General features: G+C 47.2%; 1 protein-coding gene across 1 annotated transcript; it reads right to left on the bottom strand.

Annotated features, from left to right (window-relative positions):
• Positions 1-94: 94 nt before the first annotated feature.
• Positions 95-27,381, bottom strand: LOC142046277 (GTPase IMAP family member 1-like). Its single transcript, XM_075062047.1, has 3 exons — positions 27,340-27,381; positions 27,018-27,156; positions 95-915 (listed from the first exon to the last, which is right to left on the bottom strand). The coding sequence occupies exons 1-3, from the start codon at positions 27,379-27,381 to the stop codon at positions 95-97; spliced, it is 1,002 nt and encodes a 333-aa protein (XP_074918148.1).

Here is a 27,381-nt window from a genome sequence, read left to right as displayed (position 1 = left end):
GTGAAAAGTTCTTTCCCCTCCATCTCAAATTCCTGAGCCTCTACAAAGCCTGGTAAAAACACAGAAGAACCAGACAATAGATGTAGCTCAGTTACTATGATATCAGACATGGCGATGAGCCATACGAAGAATTATTTTTCTTAACCTTGGATTTTTGTTTTTTCTCAAAGGATTTCTGTGTATCTATCAATTCTCTCAGCTCAGCCTCCCCTTCTGCACACCATGGTCTTTCATCTTTCTCACAAAACATGGCTTTTACCTTTGGAAGCTTCTCAGCCTTTTCATACACCTCATTGGTGTAGAACTGTTGGTCATTCCTCCTCTGCACTATATGAGCAATCCTAGTCATCAGCTCGTCAGCCTGGGCAGCCCGTTCCACCCACGTAGCTTTATTGTTGAAAGCGCAGTATCGGCCCTGACACTGTTCGTTCAGCTGCAGAAGCTGTTTGTTATCCGGGTGGAAGATGTACTCCTCCAGGGTTCCACTCCTTAAGTCTTCTCTGCGGGTGAATAAGACGATTGTGAACTTCATGATCTCGGGGCCAAAAATCTCTTGTACTCTCCTCACGGCGAGCTGATCTTCCTCAGTGAAACGGCCCAGCTGGGTCACCAGCACCAGAGCGTGGGGGCCTGGGGAGGAAAGCGCGACACAGTGACTGATCTCAAGGGTGGTTTGTTCATCAGAGTCCTTGGTGTCAAAAATAGCAGGCGTGTCAATAACCACAACTTTCCTTCCTTTCCAGTCCCTGCTGCCTTCACTACATGTCTGAGTAGTGGGTGTTGGGGCCAGTACAGACTCAAACTTCTTGTCCTCGAGGATGGTGTTTCCTGTGGCACTTTTCCCACCTCCACTCTTACCGATGAGGATGATCCTCAGTTCTGATTCCCCAGTGAGTCGGCTGTGGCTCCTTGGCCCTGTTGGGAACAAGTGCGACAGATTCAGAACATCACTGAACAGGTACCAGAGAGTTGGCAGAGAACTAAGAATTGTGGCCCTGTGCTCACACTTTGCTTAATGCTTTGACTTTCTATGGGAGGGTAAATGAACAGCCCAGGGGGCTACTGATCAAGTCAGTAAATCCCAGAGGTCTTGGATCCCAACGAGTCTTGCTGAAAGTGAAGTGAGCCTACATCTCATCCTGGTGAACCTTTATACACTGGAAAAACATTGCACAGCACAGCACTCTGAACCACCTGGTGAGGACAAACCTAGGACTGGAGGACTCGGGAGTGCTGCAGGTCAGGACTGAGGTCTGTTAATGGAGCTGTGTTCGGTCTCAGACAGAAGCAGCAGATGAGGACTGGAGTTTATTGGCACAGCTGTGGGGCCAAGGCTGGAGAAGCGCAAGATGCAGCAAGTTGGGGCTGGTTTGTAATGAGGGCTGGGACAGTGTGAATTGGGGGTAAGGAGGGAAATATGGAGCCTGAGGATTGAAACAGGATGGGTTGTTGAGAGTTCAGACTGACGTTCATGAATGGATCTTGGAGATACATTTGCATGTCTCGTGATTCCGTGCCCATTGTAAGAAGTGAAAGATCCCCGGGATTGTATTCAATTCCAAAACATGAAACCAGCATGCATGGCCATTAATTCTGCTACTGCTTGGCAAAAGTACAAAAATATACAATATCTGGCCAACTGTTAGAGATAAACCAATAGCTGAGGGAACAGGGGATACTGCAGTTCAAGACTAGTTCAAGACTGACGTGCATAAGCAGAGCCCCGTAGAAAGCCCAAGAACTGAAATAGGAAGCTGGGTGGCAGGTGAAAACTGAAGTTCCTGAGCCAAGCTGCAAGAAAATGTTGCTTATCACTTGAGAGCACTGGCCCATTACTGTGGGTAAAGCGGTGGATGTTTTGTTTAGCAGTGTCTTGTGTTTGCGAGGAGTACTTTGGTAAAAAGGATGATAGAAGACTGGCAGCCTGTGGGGTAGTGTTAAGGTTTATACGTGTGAGCTGAAGTCATGGGAAAGTGTAGCTGTGGTTGGAGAAGTAGAGATTATGTACTAGCAGGTAGTTTAACTTCTAATTTTTTTGCTTTTGTGAGTTTGCCTGTTATATTATGTGTAGGAAACTAACTGTTTCACCAAAATGTTTTGGTGTATGAATGTCCTAGGTTTGTAAAGGCTTAAGTGGGAGTGGAGCGCAGACCTTTCAGGAGAAAGCTAGAGGTGCAGATACCAAGGAGAAGAGATACATGTTATATGTCAGCAGCTGCACATAAACCTCAAGAACATAAAAGCGGCCACACTGGGTCAGACCAATGGTCCATCCAGCCCAGTATCCTGTCTTCTGACAGAGGCCAATGCCAGGTGCTCCCGATGGAATGAACAGAACAGGGAATCATCAAGTGATCCATCACCTGTCGCCCATTCCCAGCTTCTGGCAAACAGAGGCTAGGGACCCCATCCCTGCCCATCCTGGCTAATAGCCATTGATGGACCTATCCTCTATGAATTTATCTAGTTCTTTTTTGAACCCTGTTATAGTCTTGGCCTTCACAACATCCCCTGGCAAGGAGTTCCACAGGTTGACGGTGCGTTGTGTGAAGAAGTACTTCCTTTTGTTTGTTTTAAACCTGCTGCATATTAATTTCATTTGATGGCCCCTAGTACTTGCGTTTATGAGAAGAAATAAATAGCACTTCCTCATTTACTTTCTCCATACCAGTCATGATTTTACAGGCCTCTATCATATTCCCCCCTTAGTCATCTCTTTTCCAAGCTGAAAAGTCCCTATCTCATTAATCTCTCCTCATATGGAAGCTGTTCCATACCCCTAATCATTTTTGTTCCCCTTTTCTGAACCTTTTACAATTCCAGTATGTCATTTTTGAGATGTGGTAACCACATCTACACGCAGTATTCAAGATGTGAGTGTACCGTGGGTTTATATAGAGGCAACATGATATTTTCTGTCTTATTATCTATCCCTTTCCTATGATTCCCAACACTTTTTTGACCGCCACTGCACATTGGGTGGATGTTTTCAGAGAACTATCCACAATGACTCCAAGATCTCTTTCATGGATGGGAACAGCTAATTTAGACCCCATCATTGTATATGTACAGTTGGGATAATGTTTTCCAATGTGCATTACTTTGCATTTATCAACATTGAATGTCATCTGCCATTTTGTTGCCCAGCACCCGGTTTTGTGAGATCCCTTTGTAGCTCTTTGCAGTCTGCTTTGGACTTAACTGTCTTCAGTACTTTTGTATCATCTGCAAATTTTGCCACTTCACTGTTTACCACTTTTCCCAGATCATTTATGAATATGTTGACTACGACTGGACCCAAAACAGACCCCTGGGGGACACTGCTATTTACCTCTCTCCATTCTGAAAACTGACCATGTATTCCTACCCTTTGTTTCCAATCTTTTAACCAGCTACTGATCCATGAAAGGACCTTCCCTCTTATCCCTTGACAGCTTACTTTGCTTAAGAGCCTTTGGTGAGGGACCTTGTCAAAAGCTTTCTGGAAATTTAAATACGCTATATCCACTGGATTCCCCTTCCCCACATGATTGTTGGCCCCCTCAGAATATTTTAGTAGATTACTGAGGCATGATTTCCCTTTACAAAAACCATGCTGACTCTTCCCCAACAAATCGTGTTCATCTATGCGTCTGATAATTCTGTTCTTTACTATAGTTTCAACCAATTTGCCTGGTACTGAAGTCAGGCTTACCAGCCTGTAACTGCTAGGATCACTCCTAGAGCCTTTTAAAAAAATTAGCATCACATTACCTATCCTCCAATCTTTTGGTACAGAAGCTGATTTAAATGATAGGTTACAGACTACAGTTTGTAGTCCTGCAATTTCACTTTCGAGTTCCTTTAGAACTCTTGGGCGAATCCCATCTGGTCCTGGTGACTTATTACTGTTTAATTTATCGGTTTGTTCCAAAACCTCCTCTGATGACACCACAATCTGGAACCGTTCCTCAGATTTGTCACCTTCCTCTGTCATGCGCAGCTGCACATAAAGTTTATGCATCACCTAGAGTTAACACATAACAGAGTTTATTGTTATGAGCTGGGTTAAATTTTGCTGTGGTTTGAGTTAAAACTTTGATCTTAAGTTTGTTGTAAGAAATATCTAAGGGGCCACACCTTTAACAAGGCCTAATAGAATCCGCTGAGAAACTAGCATCATGTGGTGGGGGGTTCCACTGGCTTTTGTGATGTGTGCGTGCGTGTGTGTATATGTGTGTGTGTGTGTGTGTGTGTGAGAATGACAGAGACAGAGAGAGAGAGAGGTATGAAAGCCAAGCAGTAATGAGTGAGCACAGTGTGACCCAGGGAACAGTTAGAGAGAGAAGTTGTGGGTCTGTTGGCTAAAGAGGCTCGGGGTTTTAAGCTAAAAAAACTGTTCTCTTTGTTCTTGGTTCTTCCTGCAGGGAAGCAGGACTTTGTACTTCCTTTGTAAATAAACAAGACTGTATGGAAGAGAACACTACACTCCATCCATTTCTACTTCCAACTGGAAAATCCCCAGGCCTTTGAAATTTGATTTGCTGCCGGGGTCAAAAAGGGGCAACACTGGAGTTAGCAGTGGGATCCAGTTTTCAAGGAGAGGGATTGTGAGTGAGATTCCCAATGGAACAAGATGGAGGTGATTGCAGTAATCAGAAGTGGCCAGTGGGTTTTAAACACCGACCTGAAACGTGAGCTGGAGGCTTCACAGAAGGTATTAACGCAGCATCTGCAGATTTTCCCAAAAGGGCTCAGAGGTGACTTGCAGGCAGAGGTGAGATCCCTGTTGCAACAGCAGCTATAAAGTGGACAGATTGTGAAACCCACCTGCAACATCCCCAGGCTGGAATGGTGACACTGATTGCTCACAGAATTATCAACATTTAGCATTGGAAGGGGCCCCAGTAAGTCATCTAGTCCTGTTTCCTGCACTCAAGCCAGATCTAAGTAATAACCAGACCATTCCTGACAGATGTTTGTCTAACCTGTTATTAAAAATCTCCAATGATGGAGATTTCACAACCTCCCTGGGCAATTTATTCCAGTGCTTAACCACCCTGACAATTAGGAAGTTTTCCTTAAGGTTCAACCTGGATTCAAGACTAAGCTTGATAAGTTTATAGAGGGGATGGTATGATGGGATAGCCTAATTTTGGCAATTAATTCATCTTTGATTATTAGCAGGTAAATATGCTCGATGGTCTGTGATGGGATGTTAGACGGGGTGGAATCTGAGTTACTACAGAGAATTCTTTCGTGGGTGCTGGCTGGTGAGTCTTGCCCATGTGCTTAGGGTTTAACTCATCGCCATATTTGGGGTCAGGAAAGAATTTTCCTCCAGGACAGATTGGCAGAGACCCTGGAGGTTTTTCGCCTTCCTCTGCAGCGTGGGGCATGGGTCACTTGCTGGAGGATTCTCTGCACCTTGAAGTCTTTAAACCATGATTTGAGGACTTCAGTAACTCAGACATAGGTTAGGGGTTTGTTACAGAAGGGGGTGGGTGAGATTCTGTGGCCTGTGTTGTGCAGGAGGTCAGACCAGATGATCATAATGGTCTCTTCTGACCTTAAAGTCTATGAGTCTATGAACCTAAATCTCTCTTGCTGCACTTTAAGCCTATTACCTCTTGTCCTATCCTCAGAGGTTATGGAGCACAGTTTTTCACCCTTCTCCTTGTAACAACATTTTATAAACTTAAAAACTGTTATCATATCCCCGCTCCATCTTCTCTTCTCCAGACTAAACAAACCCAATGTTTTCAATCTTTCTTGTAAGTCATGTTTTCTAGACCTTCAATCCTTTTTGTTTCTCTCCTCTGGGTTTTCTCCAATTTGTCCCCATCTTTTCTGAAAGATGATGAGGTGACCAACAATGTGACTGACACAAACAAGAAGTTTTTCTGTTAAATAGAAGACACTAAACAGACATTGGCCACTTTGGAACTTTCCAAACAAGAAAAGCTGCAGCAAGGACATATGAAACTAAAAATTCAGCTGCAGAAGGAAATCAAAGAGTCACAGACCACAGGGGAAGGCACCTTCCTGGATGGGGAATTGAGCCAGCCAGAGGACTCGGGAAAGACTGAACATTTACAACAGATTTCTGCCCTGTTTGGAACCCACAGAGGCCCACGGGGAAAGGTTGGGCTGTCCCAGCTCAAATGATGCTCCCTGGAAGCCTTATTTGGCTCAACTCAACATTGCAGCTGAAAGGAATGGCTGGGAGCAGGGACAGAAAGGGAGGTTATGAGCAGGCAGCTTAGGAGGCCCAGCTCTGATGGTGCTGCAGAACTTACCCCTAGAAGAGAGACTGAGTTATCCAGACCTGGTACTGTCCTTGAGATATGGTTGGGAGCTAGCAATGTATCTGAGCTGGCCAGGGCACAGCTAAGAGCTGGAAGGAGAGGGAAAGCAGAAACTCAACTGAACTAGCAGAGGACTTGCGCTCCTGACATACCCAGCTACAAACAAGACCTTCCTGGATAAGCAGCCGAGGGACCAATTTCTAGATGCTCAGATGGACTTAGACTTGCAGATTACAATCAGCAAAGGAGGGCAAAGACACTTGCGAGGTCGCAGAGTTTGCCACAGAACTTGAATCTTTCCATGTGGTCGTGCATCATAAAAGGAAGATGGAAGCTGATCGCCATGAGCCCTCTGAGCACAGCTCTGTGTCTAATACATATGATGCAAGAAGGGATTTCTGTCTGGTTCACAACCTTATTGAACAATTAGAACAAATGATACATTTGGTTTGCAAGAGAAGGGAAACTGGCAATAAATGCAAAAATGAAAGGAAACAATTCAGTTAAATGCTGGTACTACAACAAAACTGGCCACAAACTTATAACAATTCTCCTTTTTAAGACAGGACAACACAGACTGGTGCAAGTGTCTAGTGAAATCCTCTCTCTCAGCTTGGGAAATGAGGGGGACAGCAAACTAAAGCATCAGCCCCACAGGTTTTGTTTAAATCTGGGCAGTTAAAAAATAATGGGGTTTTGACTATTGTGTATAATAGAAACCGTGATGTGTATGGGGATAATTGACACAGGCTCAAACATAAGTTATTAGACCAACACACTAAAGGGGCTGGAGAATAGGGGATCCAAAACGGAGACACTTAATTGGTCTCAAATGAAGACAGGGACTCGGGTAAGGGCACCAGTCCAAAAACTGGGTTTGAAGATTGGAGTTCTGGAATTCAGGCAAGATGTCTGGCTGGCTGAAATAGGAAGAGAGCTATTAATTGACTTAGATTTGTTATGGCTGATAACTGTGCAATCAGTGCCAAGAAAGGTGTCTTACAAATAGAGTCTGTAAATTCTCTTTTAAGACATGGTCCAGGTATGACAAATGGTGTGTGGGCAACTGGTTTGCCGTGAACAAATTGTCCTGCCCTCAGGGACAGAAACCCCTATAACTGCTACATGCTGCGTTAGTTTTCCAGTAAGGGAAAGACGGGGAGTGGTTGGAACCTGTTTTCAGACCCAGGGTCTCACAGGAATCTTAGCTGCAAAAGCTCTTGTGGATCTGAAACAAGAATTGATCCCTAGTCATTTGCTGAATGTTTCTGACAAGCAGCAAATAGTAAATAGGAAGCTGGGGATGTGAAATGTGAACCAGTGGATCTGGTAAATATTGGTATAGAAGAAACTACAGTGGTGATGGGTGACGGTGAGCTGCTAGAGTTCTATTGGACTTCTTCAGTGCAGAGCTGTGCACTCGAACGGGGGACAGTGCAACTGGGTAAGAGACCTTCTGGTTAGGAATCAGGAGTTGTTCTCCCATCCAACAAAGATATAAGTTGTGCTCTTCTGTTCCAGTACAAGATTAATACTGGGGGAAACCGACCTATTAAACAGCAACCTCGAGCTGTCACTAGTACTACTGGCCATCAGAATGTATGAGGAAGGCGTTGAGTTTTCAAACAGTCTTTGGGCCTCATCCACAGTTCTGCTTATGACAAAGGACAGCAGCACCAGATTCTGTGTGGACTATTGCAAAATTCAGTGAAATCACTTTAAAGGATTCTTATCCATTACCATGAATAGATGCTACCCTGGATGCTGTGGCAGCTTCAGTGCCACATTACAAGTGGGTATTGACAAGTGGAAGTGGATCCAAAGGACAGGGAAGAGGCTGATTTCATAGCAGGGCACTTTAAAGTGATGGTTTTTGGCTTGAGCAATGCACCAGCCACATTTGTGAGGCGAATGGAGAGAGTATTACGTGGCATGCCCCTCTCAGCCTGTCTGTTATACCTAGAGGATAGCCTGGTGCAGGCTAAAACATTTGAGCAGGAACTAAAACATTTACAAATAGTTTTTGGTAAGCTGAAGGTGGAAATTTGAAACAGAACCCAAAGAAATGTGAGTTGTTCCCAGGGTGAAAGTAACTGAGGACACTTACCGGTACAGGGCGGGGTGACTCCGGCTCCTGGAAGGGCTGGGGCCTCAGGCAGAAGGGGCGGGGCTGGGACGGTCAGCATCCCCCAGCCAGCCTTTCCAAGCCACCTGTCCTGCGCCACCCGCCCACCTGTCCCGCTGCAGCAGTGGTGTCCGGAGCACCAAGTCCTTTTAAATCGTCGGCCCCAGGGCAGCCTCTCCCTTTGACACTCCCCTCCCCACCCCCCATCAGCGGCCCTGCCGGTATGGACCCTACTGGCGGGGCTGCCGACAGGGGAGGCAAAAGGGGCAGGGACATTAAAGCACTGCTGTGGCAGCGCTTTTATGTGGGCTGGGTATGGGCCGGTGTGGGTTCTTACCAGTACGGAGTACCAGCCCGTACTGGCTCACTTTCACTCCTGGTTGTTCCATAAAGAGGTAACCTACCTTGGGCACTCAATTAGTGGGGAGAGAAATTCCCCTGACAAAAGGAAACTGAGACTGTACAGAGCTGTCCAATGCCCCAGACATGCCCAGATGTGCAGAGTTTTATAGGGCTCTGCTCCTAGTACAGAAGGTTCAATTATGGGTTTGCCAATACTGGAAAACCACTGACTAGGTTGGGTGAGGAAGGGAACTGAGTTCAGTGTCAGCAGAGTGTGATGGAGCATCCTGAGAGTGGAGAAAGGCTCCGGTGACCGCTCCCGCCTTGGCCCAGCCATGTTTCAAAACCCCTTTCCTATTGGACACAGATGCTAGTGCTCACAGTCTGGGGGAAGTATTGACACAACAATAAAAGGGACTTCAGAGGGCAGAAGCTTATTATTGTAAAAGTTTAAGTTCTCCTGAGAGAAATTACTGGCAGTGGTTAAATCTATAGAACTTTTCCATCAATGTTTGTATAGGAAGAAGTTTATGGTCAGGACAGCGATTGCAGGGAAGCATGGTCTCTTTTGATGCAGCAATCCTGAGGGACAGCGTGCCAGGCAGTTGGAGGAACTGCCACGCTATGATCCCACACAATCACAGACAGGCCTGGCCATAGGCATGGTAATGCTGGCACCTTGTCTAAATGGTCTTGTTGGGTGGCTAGTTGCAAACGCTGCCCTAATAGGAGAGCAAGGAATTGGTTGCTCAAGGAGATGGGTGGGCCTCTCTTTCACTAATGCATAGAAATGCCTATGTTCCTGGCACATCCACTGGAACAGTGGGGGTGGGACTGCTGCAGGACTGGACCCCAGAGCAACTACAAACTTCCCAAAGAGGGGGTCCTGATGTCAGGATAGTGTGTGACTGAAAAATCAACTGGAAATTCAGACACCTGGAATGTATGTCCCTTCCTTCACAATACCTTGGTCAAAGCTTTCTGGCCACAGTGGGAGAGCTTGGAGTTTAAAGATGGAATATTGTACAGGAGATGGGAGAGACCAGTGAGTGATGGGCACAGGTACCAGATGACTGTACTAGATACATTGACAAAGGAGGTTCTGAATTTTTATATCAAGAGCTTAGAATTGGTGGACATTTTGGGGTTGCAAACACCTTAGCCAAGCTAAGGGAGAATTGCCAGTGTGTAAAATGCAGGCAGGATTATGAGAGCTGGTGTGGGAAACGTGATGCTAGCAATGCAAAGAAGGGTCCCTGAAGACAGAGAGGGTCCTTTGCAGCCGTGTGTCATAGGCGCATCAGTGGAGCACATTGCCACTGATATGCTTGGGCCCTGGCCTGAGACAGAGGCTAACAATCAATATTTGTTGGTGCTATCGACTACATCACAAGATGGCCTGAGGCTTATCGGATATGTAATCCAGACCTGCTGTGTCAGCAGCAGGGGCCCTAGTGAATTAACTCTTCACTAGATCGAGAGTCCAAGGTGAGTCACATGGATCAAAAGAGAAACTGTGACTCCAAAGTGTTTCAGCAGGTTTGTGAGATTCTAGGGATCCCCCAAACTCGCCCCAACCCAGCTCACCCACAGTCTGATGGGATTGGGGGAAGGTTCAATAGGGCACTGGGGGCTCAGCTGGCTACTCTTGCAGAACAGCATGTCCCCTTCCGTGTGATGGCTGATAGAACAGCAGGCAATGAGAGCATGAAGCATACCCCAGCACTCCTCGGAGTTGGGCAGGAGTTCAGCACCCCAGCAAACCTCCTGTATGGAGTCCCTGAAGAGGAGCAAAGGGATTTGGACTATGCAGAAGTTCTACAATCCAACTGAAAAATTTCACACCTCAGCTAGGGAAAATTTCAGGATAGTCTCTGATAAAATGAAAAGGCTATGTGATGAAAGGTCACATGGAGAAACATTTGAAAGAGGGCATCTGGTCTGCTTCCATAAACCTAGAAGAAAAAAGAGTAGGAGCCCTAAGCTGATAAATCTTTGAAGAGACCCTATACAGTACGGACCCAAATAAATGAAGTGGTGTACAGGATACAGTTGGATCCCAGGACTAAACCCAAAGTTACCTATAAGGACAGTCTGAGAAGATATCAGGGGGACAGGATTTCAGCATGGTTGCTCCCTGAATCACAAAATGTAACTGTGGACACTGATGCATGGAAAGTTGTGACAATAATGAGTCCCGTCCCCGCCCCGCCCCCCCCCTCCCAGAATGGGAAGATTCTCCCTGTGAAGCTCTGTACCCTGTCTTCATCCCTTCTAGAGAATTATGATAAAATCTGTATAAAGTGTGCCTTGAGAGGTATCATTTGAAACCTCATAATTTGCTGATCATTACTGTCCTGGTGAAATATGTGTGGCAGCACTGTTAAGTTATAAGATTCCTCTGTATGGTATTACTAAAATATTTTCCAAGTCTGGGGAGCAGCCATAAACCAGTTCTCCAGACACAAAAGGCAAGCTTATGCCTCAGCCAGGTGTTAGCAAAATCAAATAGGCCATTGCCTGGTTAAGTGGCCACTCTTCGGCAGGAAGGAGGGCTTGGGCAAAAAAATCTACATCTTGACAAAGAAAAAGCTTAGGGTTCCCATCCACACAGACTTTCTGTCTCCTAAACCCCAGCTGGAGATGCTTCTTGAGGAAGAGAAAGAACGATAAGAAGGGAGAGCAGACACCCCAAATGATTTCCTCCCTTTCTTTCTACCTATGGCATCCATGACACTTGAAGAACAAAGGAAGCAGCACTGGACTGGGGCGGGGGAGAGGGCGGGGATCCTGACTGAAAACGTTCATCCAGAAGGACCGCTGAAAGATGTGGTGAGAGATTTTGCTTTGAACTCACTCTAGTTTGTTGTTAGACAGTAGTTGTGTTTTACTTTTATTTTTCTTGTAACCAATTCTGATTTTTATGCCTCATTACTTATATTCACCTAAAAGCTATCCTTTTGTAGTTAATAAACTTGTTATATTGTTTTATCTAAACCAGTGTGTTTGGATTGAAGTGTTTGGGAAACTCCATTTGGGGGATAGCAGTATTTGTGCATATCATTTTCTACTAACAAAATAACAGACTTTATATGAGCTTGTATTATCCAGGAAACTCCAAAACGATGAGGTTTAAATTAGCTGTTACTACTCAAGAAGGAGATCTTGGCATCATTGTGGACAGTTCTTTGAAAAATCCATTCAATGTGCAGCAGCAGTCAAAAAAACAAACAGAATGTTAAGAACCATTAGGAAAAAGATAGTTAATAAAACAGAAAATATTACAATGCCACTATATAAGTGCAAGGTTCACTCACATCTTAAATACTGTGTGCAGGTCTATTTGCCCAAGCTCAAAAAAGATATGCTAGAATAAGAAAAGGTACAGAAAAGCGCAACAAAAATAATTAGGAGAACAGCTTCCATATGACAAGAGATTAAAAAGACTGGGACTGTTTAGATTAGAAAACAGACAAATAAGGGGGGATATGGCAGAGGTCTATAAAATCATGACTCGTGGAGAAAGTGAATAAGGAAGTCTTATTTACCCCTTCAAATAACACAAGAACCAGGGGTCACCGAGTGAAATGAATAGGCAGGAGGTTCAAAACAAAGAAGAGGAAATGCTTCTTCACACAACACACAGTCAAACTGTAGAACTCATTTCCAGGGGATGTTGTGAAGGCCGAAAGTATAACTGGGTTCAGAAAAACATTAGGTAAGTTTGTGGAGGACAGGTCCATCAACAGCTATTAGCAAAGATGGTCAGAGAGGCAACCCCATGCTCTGGGTGTTCTTGAACCTCCAACTGCCAGAAGCTGGCACTGGATGATGAGGTGGATCACTTAAAATTGCCCTGTTGTCTTCACTCCCTCTGAAGATCTGGGATTGGCCACTGTTGCAAGGCAGGATACTGGGCTAGACAGACCTTTGGTCTGACCCAGTGTGGCATTCTAATGGTATTATATTATGATTCAGGTGGATGTGCACGAGGAGATGTCAGAGGGGCTGAGGTTTTAATCTGGGCCAAAGGAAATAGGTCAGGAGTAGAGACATAGATTTTTGGGTTGTTAGCACAGGGAAGGTAGCGGTAGTCATGTTTGCAGATCGGATTGCCCAGAGCCAAAGTGTAGAATGAAAAGAGGAGGGATTTGAGGACACAGCTTTGTGGTACCCCAAGAGAAAGCGAGGGTGGGGGGGGAAGATCCTCTGAATGACACACTCAGAGCAATTAGAGGGGTAGGAGAACAGGATGGAGTTACAGGTGCCAAGGGAAGATGAGATTTCAAGAAGAGCACAATTGACTGTGTTGAAGACAGTCAACCAGTTGAGGAGGTGGAGAGAGTCCTGGTTCTGAGCTTTGGCCAAGAAGAGGTCATTAGAGAGTGTGTGAAGAGCACTTTCGGTTGAGCGCAGCAGGGAGCAGTTGGAGTGTACAGAGTCTAGGATGAGAAGAACTCTGCACAGTGATTGTAAACAGTGCATTCAGTGAGTGTAGAGATGAAAGGGAGATGGGGTGATAACTGGAGAGTCAGGTTGTGTCAAGGGTGGGTACTTTTGACATGGGAAAGATTTAAGCATGTTTGTACAGTGAGGGGAAGAGCCAGAGAAGATGAGAGGTTGAGGAGAAGAGTAAGAGAGAGGATGAGAGTGGATGTGAGGGAGATCAGGATATGCAGTGGTTCCTGTCCAGCGGGGCTGGGCCTGACTCCCTGTTCCAGGTGTTGTGACCTGTCACGTGGGGCTGCAGCACCACTCAGGTTTGGCCCAGCTGCCCTGCCATCCAGCATGAGGAGGAGGGAGGGAGCAGGGTTGGCTGGAACAGATAAGAGGGAGTGGCTTTGTAACATGGTGCATGGGGTTGTAATACCACTCAGGTTTGGCCCCGCTGCTCCTCCGTTACAATGGAGAGGTAGCCGGGCCTAACATGAGTGATGCTGTGACCCTGTGCTCCAGGCTGCAATGCCCAGAGGGAGGAGACAGGCCCAGATTTCTGTGGGTGCAGCTGTACTCATGGAGCCTAGCTAGAGCTGTCACTGGGGTGGACTTAAAAGTGTGTTTTATCAGGATAGTTTCCCAATAGACTCTTTTACACCAGAATCACCGTGTCCGTGCCAGGGAGCTGCATTAATTTAATTAAGTCATTTAATTGACCAATGTAGTTAATTGATGCCAAAACTGAGTGTAAGCCTGCCCTCGGAGTGGGCAAGCAAACCCCACCCTCAGACAAGCTACGGGAACTTCCATGGCAGGATTCTGGCCAGTGATCTGGGGAACATTACAGCAAATCTATCCCTCTGCTGTGTAACTCCAGCCTCTTTCAGATCTAATAGACAGAATGCATTGCATAGCCTGGGCTCTCCCTCTGTGCATGTTCAGTCCTAACAGCAATTAATAACGGAGCCAGATAAAGGTCTGCGTGCCAGATATCTTGCCTGAGGTTTGGGGGAAAAATAGCCCCTGCCATGTTCAGTACTGCAGCCCATTCCACATACAGCTCTTCCCCCTCTGTTTAGGTTGCCCGACACTTCCCAGTATAAAAAAAAAATGTCTGTCCAAAAAGACCCTTAATGCCTCCATGATTTGCAGCAGGAACTTGACATTTAGTTGGGGCATAGTTCTAGTTTCAGAGAAGTGCCTTTGGCTGTCCCTGGGAAAATCCATTTCAAGTTAGTTCAGCAGTAAACTGCATTTCTCTGTGGAGCTGCACTGCCTCATGGAGGTCACGGTTCCAGTGCCTCTTCCCTGTGGGCTGGGCTTCCAGACTGGACTACATCTCCCTAAAGCATCAGAGGGGTGGCCGTGTTAGTCTGGATCTGTAAAAAGCAACAGAGAGTCCTGTGGCACCTTGAAGACTAACAGATGTATTGGAGCATGAGCTTTCGTGGGTGAATACGCACTTAGTCAGATCATGCCACTAAAGACCTGACGAGGGCAATAGCCAATAAGGTGCATCATGAACAAAGAGCGTGCAAGTTCGCATCCAGCTGACAGGAGGTGCTCATGAGAGGTGAGTGCACCTGGTCCCATTTCCCTGAATACAAGTGATAAAACCCTTACCTTCAAGCTGTCCAGGTGTGTTGAAGAAAAATTCCTCTGAAGACATTGTAACCGGCAAGATGTTCAGTCTCAATATAATACTCAGTATCTCACTGGATTTCTGAATAGAAGAAAGAGGAGAACATAGTTATTTACATCCTGTGTTAAAGGGTATAGTCATAACAGTTTCAGTTTAGCACCAAGCAAAACATTGCGTGTGTGCAGTTGTGTCTTTCATGAAACAAAAGCATTTCTCTATTTTTCACATTACTGCTTTGCTAATACGCAGTTTAGATAACGTGTCACAGGGTGACACTGATGGTTAAAGATGAAAGCGGCCAATGCACCTGCGATTTGTCAGCTGACCTTCAACAGGACTTAAGAAGGCATCTGGGCTGCAGTGGGAGGAGATTGGCAGGTGAGAGCTGCGGAGAACAAGAGACTCAGGATGCAGCTGGAGAAAGTTGCAGGAGACCCATTAGAGAGACGCAGGTTCTGAGGAGAGCTGGAACAGACCTGCAGGTCAGAACTGACCAGAGCCAGGGACCCTGAACAAGCAGAAAGCTCAGGCAGTGGCCCTTTGTGAAAAGGGGAAAATCCAGTTTGGTCAGGGGAAGCCGAGTTTGGAAGCAACAGGGTGGATGCTGGAGGGATGTGCACTGAGCAAGAGTAGGAGGCCCAGGCATGGGACCTGGGCAGTGGGACAATGAAGATGTAATAAGCAGAGAGACAAAGACAGAAGCCCGTATATCAGACACCTGGTATAAAAAAACCTGCTCACAGACTCTGACTAAGAAGTGCTAGTCACAGAGCACTCACGCAAACACATCCCGATATTAAATAGTACCAAAACATTCTGATATCATGGATAGTACATTGTCCTCTCCACATGGAGGGAGGGGCACCCTGGGTATTAAGCACACACTGGTCAGGCTTTTGACAAGGTCAAGGTGGTGCAGCTCTGAGGTCCTAGGTTGGGGAGCTGGGGGAACTGGCTGGAGCCTCTGCTTAATGGTTAAGTGACAGGAAAACCTTTAGGGACTGAGTCTCACATTAAGGGCCCTTTTACACTGCTCTGGCTGGGGGCCTTTACAGTGGGAATAAACATCGTTCACTCCTAAATCATGGCCCCTTTATGCTGACTGAGTTGTGTAAAAAGGACTTCATGTAAATGAGAATCAGGCTGCATATATATATATATTTAAAATAATCTTGCTTTTCACATAAGAATACAGAAATGAATTCATTTATCTTTTCGTCTTACATTTACGAAACTCTGAAAACACATCAAGACTTTTTTTTTTTTTGAAAACTGTACTAAAAATATCATTTGAGCTAAGATTCTTTAATCCAAAAATGCAGCCTGGAGCAAATATCTTTACTTAAAAGAGAAGCTCCTAATGGCTAAGATATATAAAATAGAACAGTTACAGAGCCTTTAATCATAGCAGCACTGTTATGCAATGGAGCTGAAATAATACCTAGTTCCTTAAACTCACTCTTTCAAAATATGAAAAGTGAGATATATAAAAATAGTTATTGTGCTTGTTTTAATTATGAATTAAATGGTTACAGATGTTCAAATTCTTCCAACCCATCACAGTAACAACCTGAGAATTTAAAGTTCTTAAACATTTACATAAAGTTACAGTCACCAGGGCCTGATGAAATACATCCTAGGATACTCAAGGAGCTGACTGAGGAGATACTGAGTCATCATAGGTGTGCACATGGGGTGTGCCGGGTGTGCACAGGCACACCCTAATGCAGGGGTGGGCAAATGGCTCCACTCTCCCGGCGCAGCAAGCCGCCAGCCCCTCCGCCGCTTTCCAGGGCCAGCCCCCGCCTGCCACCTCCCCCGTCCCAGAGTGTCCCTGCCTGAAAGAAAGTGGCGCGGGCCTCTCCCGCGCCTGCTTGTGCTGCACATTCCTGCTCAACTGCTGTCTGCTGCCCCAGGGTCGTAGTGTCCCCCATTCCCTAATAGCAGGGCAGGCTGCCCTATTTCTGAGCCTCTCCAACGTCCCAAACCCCTCAATCCCAGCCCTCATCCCCCTACACTCTGATCCGCTGCCCCAGCCCTGAGCCCCTTCATTCCCATCCCCATCCCTTATCCTCCTGCACTCTAATCCTCAGCCCCAGGCCTGAGCCCCCTTCTGCATCATGAACCCCTCATTGAAGCCAGGCTGCTTCAGCACTGCCCAGGGCCACTCCTGGATGCGGCTCACTGGGCTCAGGGAGGGGGGAGGCAGGACTAATCAGCATGGTAAGCCCCTCTGAGCTGGCACTCCCTGACCCCATCCCAGTTCTGAGCCCACCCCTCTGAGCCAGGCACCCCCTGACCCCATCCCCCCACAGCCGTAACCCTCAGCTCCGAGCCCAGCCCCTGTGAGCTGGGCACCTCCTGACCGAGAGCCAACTCCCCACCCAGCCCTGGGCAACAGCTGTGCCACCCCCAGGCAGCTACAGCCCATTGGCACCAACCATCACCATCACCATCACCCAGCAACCATCACCCAGTGACAGCTCATTATGTAATTGCAAATATATACAGACCATTAAAGCATTTAATGTTTTTAAATAATGTATTTTGTGTATTTTCAAATTATTACAATAATTTTGAATGTATTTCACTGGTTATTTTCTATATTCCCAAATACATGTTACTATAGTATTACACCTTTTTTATGGAAGGGGTCCCCAAAATTGCCCCAGCCCTCAGCCCTCTCCTGCATCATGAACCCCTCATCTTCAGCCCCGCAGCCCTTACCCTGCACACCCTCCTATCCCCAAACTCCCTCCCAGAGCCTGCACCCCTCACCTCCTCCTATGCCCCCAGCCCTAGCCCAGAGCTGTCCAACAGATAGCTAAGGGTTAATGTTTCTTTTACCTGTAAAGGGTTAACAAAGGGAACCACACACCTGACTAGAGGACCAATCAGGAAACCGGATTTTTCAAAGCTCAGGATGGGAATGTTTGGGTCTGGGTCCCTTTTGTCTGCTCTCTCTGTTCTCCGGTCTGGCTCTCGGCTATGAGAGGGATCTTCCTATCTTCAAGCTTCTAATCTTCAGTTTCCAAGTTGTGAGCACAAAGGTAGAAAAGACAGTAAGCTTTTATTGTTTGTTTTGTATTTACATGTGTGTAGTTGCTGGAATGTTTCAATTGTATCTCTTTTGAATAAGGCTGTTTATTCATATTTTTCTTTTAAGCAATAGCCCTGTGTATTGTCACCTTTATGCAGAGATTAATTTTTTTTGTCTTTTTCTTTCTTTTTATAGAAAGCTTTCTTTTTTAAAAACTTGTTGACTTTTCTTTTTCTAGTTATGGCAAGGGGATAGGAATCTCTGTGCCAGGTACTGCTCTCTCAGGGAAAGACTGGGAGGGGGAAAAGAAGGAGGGAAGGCAAATTGTCTCTCGGTTTTGTGTTTCAAGGATTGAAGCAGGGAATCTCCTAGTATACCCAGGCAGGAAAATCTGGGAGGAAGTAAAGAGCAGGAAGGAAATGTTTATTTCTCCTTGTTTTAAGAATCCAAGGGATTTGGTTCTTGGGGTCCCCTAGGGAAGGTTTTGGGGAGACCCGTGTAAGCCAAGACACTGGAAATTCTTGTTGGTGGCAGCCTATCAGATCTAAGCTGTAATTAAGCTTAAAAGGGTCATGCTAGCTTCTCAGTTTATGAACGCTAAGGTTCAGCTCTGAGTAGGAAAGCTACGACAAGAGCCTGCACCCAAATTCCGTCTCAGAGCCTGCACCTTCACCCCCTCCTGACCACCCCCTGCCACCAGCCTGGAGTCTGCACCCATCACCCAACTCCATCCCAGAGCCTTAGGCAGGTGGGGGGCGTAGTTGGGGGGGGGTTCTGGGCACCACCAAAATTTCTACAAACCTGCCATCCATGCGTGGGGCAGCATGTCTGCTCTGCAGGGAGCAAAACATGTTACTAAGAGCTCATGGTAAGGGATCTGGGGCCGTGGGTTGGATAAGGGGGAGCATCCAGGGGACAGGGAGCAGGGTGGGTTGGATAGTGGGGGGATCCTGAGGGAGTGGTTAGGGGTGGGGGTCTCTGGAGGGGGCATTCAGGGATCGGGGGGTTGGAATGGGGCATGGGAGTCCCAGAGTCTGTTAGGGGGCGGGGGATGGATAGGGATCAGAGCAGTCAGGGGACAGGGAGCAAGGAGAATCCTGGGGGGCAGTTGGGGGGGGGTCTCTGGAGGGGGTGATCAGGGGACAAGGAGCTGGGCGAGGTTTGGATGAGTTGGGAGTTCTGGGGAGGGCCTGTCAGAAGGTAGGAGTGTGAAGAGGGGTTGGGGCAGGCAGGGAGCGGGGCGGTTGTATGGGTCAGGAGTTCTGGGGGTCCCGTCAGCGGGCGGGGAGTGGTTGGATAGGCGTGGGAGTCCCAGAGGTCTGTCTGGGGGTGGGGGTGTGGATAAGGGTCAGGGCAGGTAGGGGGTAGAGTCCTAGAGAGGCAGTCAGGGGACAAGGAGCAGGGAGGCTTAGATAGGGGATGGAGTCCTGGGGGGTAGTTAGGGGCAGGGGTCCCAGGAGATGGTAGTCAGAGGACAAGGAGCAGGGGGTGGTTGGGGATTCTGAGAGGGGGCAGTCAAAGGGCGGGAAGTAGGAGGGAGTGGATAGGGGCGGGGCTAGGGCAGAGTGGAGCTAGGGTGGGGCTCCCTGGGCACACACCCTAATGAAATGTGTTGCGCACGCCTACGTGAGTCATCAGTGATTATCTTCAAAAAGTCATGGAAGATGGGAGAGATTACAGAGGACTAGAAAAGGACATATATAGTGCCAATCTATAAAAAGGGGAAATAAGGCCAACTCGGGGAATTACAGACCAGTCATCTTAACTTCAGCACCGGGAAAGACAATGGAACAAATAATCAAAAAATAAATCTGCAAACACCTAGAAGATAATAAGGTGATAAGTAACAGTCAGCATGGCTTTGTCAAGAACAAATTGTGTCAAACCAACCTGATCGCTTTCTTTGACAGGGTTACAAGCCTTGTGGATGTGGAGGAAGCAGCAGATGTGATATAGCTTGACTTTAGTAAGGCTTTTGATACTGTCTGACAGGATCGTCTCATAAACAAACTAGGGAAATGCAACCTAAATGGAGCTACTATAAGGTGGATGCAGAACTGGTTGGAAAACCATTCCCAGAGCGGAGTTATCAGTGGTTCACAGTCAAATCAAAAGGGCATGTCAAGTGGGGTCCCGTTGGAAACAGTTCTGGATCTGGTTCTGTTCAATATCTTCACCAATGATTTAGATAATGGCACAGAGAGTACACTTATAAGGTCTCTGGATGATACCAAGCTGGGAGGGATTTCAAGTGCTTTGGAGGATAGGATGAAAATTCAAAATGATCTGGACAAACTGGAGAAATGGTCTGAAGTAAAGAGGATGAAATTCAATAAGAACAAATGCAAAACACTCCACTTAGGACGGAACAATCAGTTGCACACATACAAAATGGGAAATGACTGCCTAGGAAGGAGCACTGTGGAAAGGGATCTGGGGGTCAGAGTGGACCACAAGCTAAATATGAGTCAACAAATGTTTCTGGAATATATTAGCAGGAATGTTGTAAGCAAGATATGAGAAGTAATTCTTCTGTTCTATTCTGAGCTCCAGGCCTCGACTGGAGTATTGTGTCCATTTCTGGGCACCACATTTCAGAAAAGATGTGGACAAATTGTAGAAAGTCCAAAGAAGAGCAACAAAAATTATTAAAGGTCTAGAAAATTTGATCTAAGATGAAAGATTCAAAAAATTGGGTTTGTTTAGTCTGGAAAAGAGAAGACTGAGATGGGATATGATAAGAGTTCTCAAGTACATAAAAGGTAGTTACAAGGAAGACGTTCTCCTTAGCCTCTGATGATAGGACCAGAAGCAATGGGGTTAAATTGCAGCATGGAGATGTTTAGGTTGGACATTAGGAAAAACTTCCTGTCAGAGTGGTTAAGTATGGCAATAAATTGCCTAGGGAGCTTGTGAAATCTCCGTCACTGGAGATTTTTAAGAGCAGGTTGGACAAACACCTGTCAGGGATGGTCTAGATAATACTTAGTCCTGCCTTAAGTGCAATGGATTGGACTAGATGACCTCTCGAGGTCACTTCCAGTTCTATGATTCTAAAAGACACTTTTAAAAATGTGTAATCGTGTTTACATAATACTGTGTAATGGTTCAGCAGATAACATACTATTCTATCAACTCTTTATGTAGATTTTCCCCTAAGACATCTTGAAACTCACAACAATGCTTAACTCTTGGTTTTGCAGAGGTCTTAGGCCAGGATATGACAATACATGCCATATGTATTGCAATAATTAATAATACAGCAAATTTAAGAAAAGAGTTGGGAGAAGTTAAGAATGGTGAATGTTGATTTTATATTGCTATTACAATGTAGAGGGGTAACTAGTGTTGTTCCCCAAGGGTCAGTCCTAGGACCAATCCTATTCAACTTATTCATAAATAATCTGAAGAAAGGGGTAAACTGTGAGGTGGCAAAGTTTGCAGACGATACTAAACTGCTCAAGATAGATAAGATCAAAGCAGACCGTGAAGAACTTCAAAAAGATCTCACAAAACTAAGTGATTGGGCAACAAAATGGCAAATGAAATTTATGTGGATAAATGTAAAGTAATGCACATTGGAAAAAATAACCCCAACTATACATACAATATGATGGGGGCTAATTTAGCTACAACTAATCAGGAAAAAGATCTTGGAGTTATCATGGATAGTTCTCTGAAGATGTCCACGCAGTGTGCAGCGACAGTCAAAAAAGCAAATAGGATGTTAGGAATCATGAAAAAGGGGATAGAGAATAAGATGGAGAATATGTTATTGCCCTTATATAAATCCATGGTATGCCCACATCTCGAACACTGTGTACAGATGTGGTCTCCTCATCCCAAAAAGGATATACTGGCACTAGAAAAGGTTCAGAGAAGGGCAACTAAAATGGTTAGGCTAACAGACGTTTTGGAGCGTGAGCTTTCGTGGGTGAATACCCACTTCGTCAGACGCAGCTTGTTGATGGATTTCCACTCCGTACGGCTAAATGCAGTGCCTTGCATGGTGTCAAGTATCAGAGGGGTAGCCGTGTTAGTCTGGATCTGTAAAAGCAGCAGAGAAACCTTTGGCACCTTATAGACTAACAGACGTTTTGGAGCGTGAGCTTTCGTGGGTGGGGCAGGGATCAGGGAGAAGGGGTGGATGGATGAGGCAGGAGTTCCGGGGGGGGGTCAGGAATGAGAAGAGGGGTTGGATGGGTTGGCAGGGGGCAGTCAGGAGTGGGTGTTCCGGGGGAAGACAGGGGACAAGGAGCAGGGGGTGGATGGGGCAGGAGTCCTGGGGCAGCTGTCAAGGGGCGAGAAGAGAGGGGGTTGGATAGGGGTTGGGGGGCGGGCCACGCCTGGCTGTTTGAGGAGGCTCAGCCTCCCCTAACCAGCCGTCCATACAATTTCGGAAACCCCATGCAGCCCTGAGGCCAAAAAGTTTGCCTGCCCCGGTTTACTATGCGGACCGGAAAAGTTACATTTGCTGTTCAGGTGTTTGAAAGTTAAGTGTTACTTAAAATTTTTGAACAAGGCATTTTAAGTTGTTAGTTCTTCTTTATTGGGGTAGGTAGCAGAGCAGGGCCATGAGAGGAGTAGAACAGGAAGGCAGAATTGAGACCTTTCAAAGTTTTGGCCCAAGTGAGTAGGCAAGGGGGTATCATTTGAGCTCCCCGCCTCAGGTGCCAAAATGTTGTGGGCCAGCCCTGCCCCAGCATTGGAGACATAACCCCTCCTCCCCAGCAAAGAACAGGAGCAAGTACTTGCCACCCTGGAGCCTGCTGAACAAAACAGAAGCTGGTTGCTCCTGGCAAAGCCTGGCTTTCAGAGAGAACTGGCAGAGATCACAGGAGGGAGGTTAAAACTTCTGGACAAAGTATTAAGTAAAGGGGGGAAACAGCTCATGGTACAAGAAAGGACTTGAGAAAACAGGGGAAACAGCGGGGGTGGGGGTTTCCCACCTGAGTAGCACATGAGTGGGGACTCCAGGATGGTGGTGCCCCCTTCCTTATATTTAGGTGGTCCCAGTCTGTCCTGGCCTTTGGACTTTCTGCTCCAGGGATTGCTCCAAGGCTGCTCCACCCTCATAGCACCCTGCCCCCTCGGGAGGCATCTGCTGATCCTATTGCCCCCTCCCCCAGCAGCACCACTCCAAGCCAGAGAGGCCATGCTCACAGCACTGGGAGATGCATTACCCAAAGGGCACCTGCTCTCAGAAAGGGGCGGGGGGTGCTGGACGCTTCCTCCCTTCAGTCCCCCCTATTCCCCCAAAGCCTCCTGCCACATCAGTCAGTGTCAGCGAGCAGCCTGACACCGCTTTAACCCTGTGCTGGTGTCACGGAGTATGGGGGAGTTGGGCCCTGCACCCCTCTTCCTGGGACTCACAGTGACTCTCAGCCAGCCAGTAAAACAGAAGGTTTATTGGACAACAGGAACACAGGTTACAGCAGAGCTTGCAGGCACAGTCAGGACTCCTCAATCAAGTCTTCTGGAGTTTCAGGGTGCTTGGATCCCAGCTTAGGATACCCTGAATTCCACCCACACAGCCCAAAACTGAAACTAACCCCCTGCAGCCAGCCCCTTCCTTTGTCTAGCTTCCCGGGCAAAAGTGTTGACCTCCCACCCCCCTTGCCTAGCTCAGGTTACAGGCTCAGGTATAGTCCATTCCCTAAAGTCCTCCCCTGCTCTCCCATCCCCCATGCAGACAGCCCCTACTCCATCACAGCTGGCGCTTCGCAGGGCCGGAGCTGCTAACACCAAGGTGCCCTCACAAGACAAAGGCACCGGTGAGCCACCACCACCACTGCTCCTAGTCGCAAGTCCCAGATGGCCTCTTGCACCCCCAGAATGGATCCCAGCAAGCAGAGCAGCAGCACGCAGAGCTTGTGCTAAGTAGACCTGGGAGGGGAGCGCAAACAGGGAGCTCCAGGAGGGGCTCTGGGGTGCCCTCTCCCACCCTCCAGGTGCCAGCTCTGATCTTTGCATTGGGGAGCGGTGACAGGAGGGCTAAGGTGCATTTTGGGGTAGCTATAGTACCTGTAAGCCCCCTCCATCCCCCCAGTACCAACACCTTACAGAAATCTATTACACCAACACTATTGTCTTTATCTTCCTTACTTGTAATCTCATCCTAAAAAGGTATTAAGTGAGTTTGACAAGATCCATTTTCCATAAACCCATGTTGATTGCCATAAATTATATAGCCCTCCTTTCATTCTTTATTAACCAATCAGCACTTGATTAATGAAGAATTAAAGGGGAGCAATATAATTTATGGCAATCAACGACTCCATGATCTTTCCCAGGATCGATGTCAGACTGACAGGCCTAGAATTACCCACGTTGTCCCATTTACCTTTTCAAAAGCCCTGGAACAACATTAGCTTTCTGCCAGTCTCCTGGAACTTCCCCAGTGCTGCAAGAGTGATCAGTGTCCACCCCTTTCCCCCACTTAAATGAACCGTTATTGAATCCAGCCCGGCTCAGAGATGACTAAGTGCTGTTCCCAGATAACGGGTGGTGTTTGGGGAGTCTCAGTCCCAGGTCCCACATCACAAACTCACCAGCAGGCTTTGCACTGGTTGGCAAACTCAGCTCGGCCAAGAATTGCCATGGAAAGTGACCACCAAGGCCGGCTCCAGCTTTTTTGCCGCCCCAAGCAGCTAAGCTGAAAAAATAATTAAAGCTGATTGGCAGCAGCTAAATCGCATAGCTTCATTCTTCCATGGCAATTCACTCCCTCTCTTCCTCGTCGGCAGCACTTCAGTGGCAGCTCAAAGAGGAGGAGAGGGACTGAGGGACCCACCACCAAAGACCCAGACATGCCGCCCCGTTCCATTAGCTGCTCCAAGCACCTGCTTCCTTCGCTGGGCCTGGAGCCGGCCCTGGTGACCACTGCTCTCACAGGACGGCCCTGCCCGGCTCAGGCTGTGGCAGCTGCCAGGGCCCGGTCTGTGTAAATAAACAGAGGGCCTCGCTCACCAGGGCCAGTGAGCCAGCACTTCGTCTTACAACAAAGTCAGACAGTTTAAGTTTAGTTCATTAAATCACCACATTAGTTTATTAAATAAGTTGCATAAAATGTCACATCTGTCTGGGGTATTTATCTGGCACCTATTACTGCAGTATTTGAGGCCAAGATCCATAAAGGGATTTATGAATGGAGACACTGAGCATCACAACTCTGAACTTTCAGACACTCAGACAGTCACTGGAACAACTATGGGAACCGCACAGCCTGAGCTACACCCCTTGGCTCAGATCCCAAAGTTATTTTAGGTTCCTAACTTCCATTGATTCAAATGGACACTAGGACCCTCACTATCTCTGGGGATCTGGGCCCTAGGCTGCCTGTCCAATGGTGGGGAGAGATCAGCCCTTTAGAATGGGATCCCCAGAAACCAGCACAGTAGGTAGTGAGCTGCCTAAACTAGTCAGAGACATGCCAAAGTAGGAGGTTTCTAAGCCCCACCCCCTCACAGATTCAGCACCCAAGTCCGGGCAGCAGGGAGGTGCCAGCTCTGCTTGGGATCCACAGCCAGGAGCCTGCCTCTGGAGTCATCTTAGCTTAGATGCCTACATCCTTTCTTGCAAGAATGAGTTAGGTGTCTGCCTGACTCCTCACCAAATTGAGGAGGAGGAAGTTTCCTTGTTACAGCCTTTAGCTCAGTGATTAGAGAACAGGTGGGGGAGACCCAGGTTCCATTCCCTGCTCAGACAGGGAGAAAGAAACCCCTGTTCAAATCCTACCTCTCAGGAGGGTGGCTCTGACCACTGAGCGAGGGACATTCAGATGGGGAGCTGTTCTAACAACAAAAGACTCACTGAAGCAGAGGGACTAAACCAGGAGTCTCTTGCCTCCTGGGGATGCCCAGACCACTGGGCTACAGAGTCACTGTCTGGCCCAATGACTCTTTAAGTGAAAATTCAGGCACCAGGTGAGTTTAGGTCCCTACAGGGATGGGTGGCAGCTGAGTGGGGATTTTGTGTAGGGATCACAGTGGCACCTAAGTACCTTTGTGGATCTGGGCCTGAGTGCCTCACAATGGTCTTTTCTTTGTTTTTACCCGTACTACTCCCATGCACTAGAGCAGTTCCATTATCCCCATTTAACAGCTGGAGAATGGAGGCCACAGGACACTAGCCCCTCCCCACCCGAAAAAAACAAAACAAAACACCTCTAGGAGCACTTCTATTCTTAGCATGTTGTAATTCAGGAACCTACTGATGACTCACTTCAAAATCAATAGAGATGTTTCGCCCTGGTCCCAGGCATAGTCAACCCATTGTGGATTCTGGGGCTGACCCAAGAGTTTACAATCAAAACTCCATTGCAATTGTCTCTATGAAATGATCCTGCTCCCCCCATTATCTTCTTAGCCACCAGTCAGACTTCCCAGCAGATTGTACCCGACTGCTAGTCACAGCAGTTAAGACGCTGGTATCTGGGATCACCGGATCCCTGGTAATTCTGGGCTTTGAATAAAAACACTGAGTTCGACCTGCTACTGTTCACGGGGGCCTAGTTCACAAGGACACAAGAGACTGAGCTCTTCAGTAACCGCCGTGTGAATCCCAAAAGCTAAATGAGTTTTTACACAAATGAACATTCACCTGAAAACCTGTCACATGACTGACAAATATTCCAAAGACTAAGAGTTTGTGACTAAACCCATAGAAACTATTGGGAGCCTCCTTGCAAATAACAGCTGCATTTGCAGCAGGCAGAATTGGTTTGGGAGGGACCCCTTAGCCAGAAAAGGAGCTCGGTTCCCAACTCGTTTGATCCTTAATGAGAAGTTTTACCAGCTGCAGGTTAAACCAGGGGGAGAACTGGAAGCCTGAACACCCTGAACACATTTCTAGGACATCTCCCCACTGGGATGCCAAAGACACGAAATTAATGGACTAGCCTGGAAATTAGCAGATGCTTTTAAAATCTCCCTGACCAGATTCAACTAAAGCTCTTAATCATCAGCTCCTCCTGCTTTCCTCTCTCAGAAACTGGTATCCCTGGCTCCTACATGTAGGTAGGGACACACACACACCAGCCTGTTACCTACAAACCGGAGTGTTGTCAGTGACTAAAAATTTCCACTGACAAAATTCTCTGCCCACACACTAGAGCAAAGTTTAAATCACATTAGCCAACAATACCTCTGTGCTGCCGCCTCGGTTTGCAGAACAAGCGGGTGCTTTTCCTGTAGCCTTCGAGCTCCCTGCAGCCTCTGCAGAGTCCTCCCAGGCTACCGGGGTTCGAACAGGACGAGTACACACATGTATTGCGCCGTCTCGGCTACGTAATGCGCTTCAGTTTTACTCCGGATCAGACGCAGCGCTCGCAGGAAGACAGCGCGAGTTCAGCTCATTCTGTGCTTCTGCCGTTGGTCCGGGTGAGGGGAAAGCAGAGGGGCCGGTGAGCCAGCCAGGTCTCTGAAAAGTGAGAGATGTGCCCGGACCAGCAGCACCTGCCGTCTACCTGCGAGCGCTGCGTCTGATCCGGAGTAAAACGGAACCGCAT

This window comes from Chelonoidis abingdonii, chromosome 2 (assembly GCF_003597395.2).
Source record: "Chelonoidis abingdonii isolate Lonesome George chromosome 2, CheloAbing_2.0, whole genome shotgun sequence".
Taxonomy (NCBI): Eukaryota; Metazoa; Chordata; order Testudines; family Testudinidae; genus Chelonoidis; species Chelonoidis abingdonii.
Note: the sequence above shows the minus strand (reverse complement) of the source record. Positions and strands in the feature narration are given on the sequence as shown.

Excerpts from the sequence above, each read along its gene's own strand:
- LOC142046277 (XM_075062047.1), bottom strand. The coding sequence starts at position 27,381 with ATGCGGTTCCGTTTTACTCCGGATCAGACGCAGCGCTCGCAG. Across the intron at positions 27,157-27,339 it reads ATCAGACGCAGCGCTCGCAG|CCGAGACGGCGCAATACATG; the intron begins GTAGACGGCAGG and ends CGCATTACGTAG. Across the intron at positions 916-27,017 it reads ACCGAGGCGGCAGCACAGAG|GGCCAAGGAGCCACAGCCGA; the intron begins GTATTGTTGGCT and ends TGTTCCCAACAG.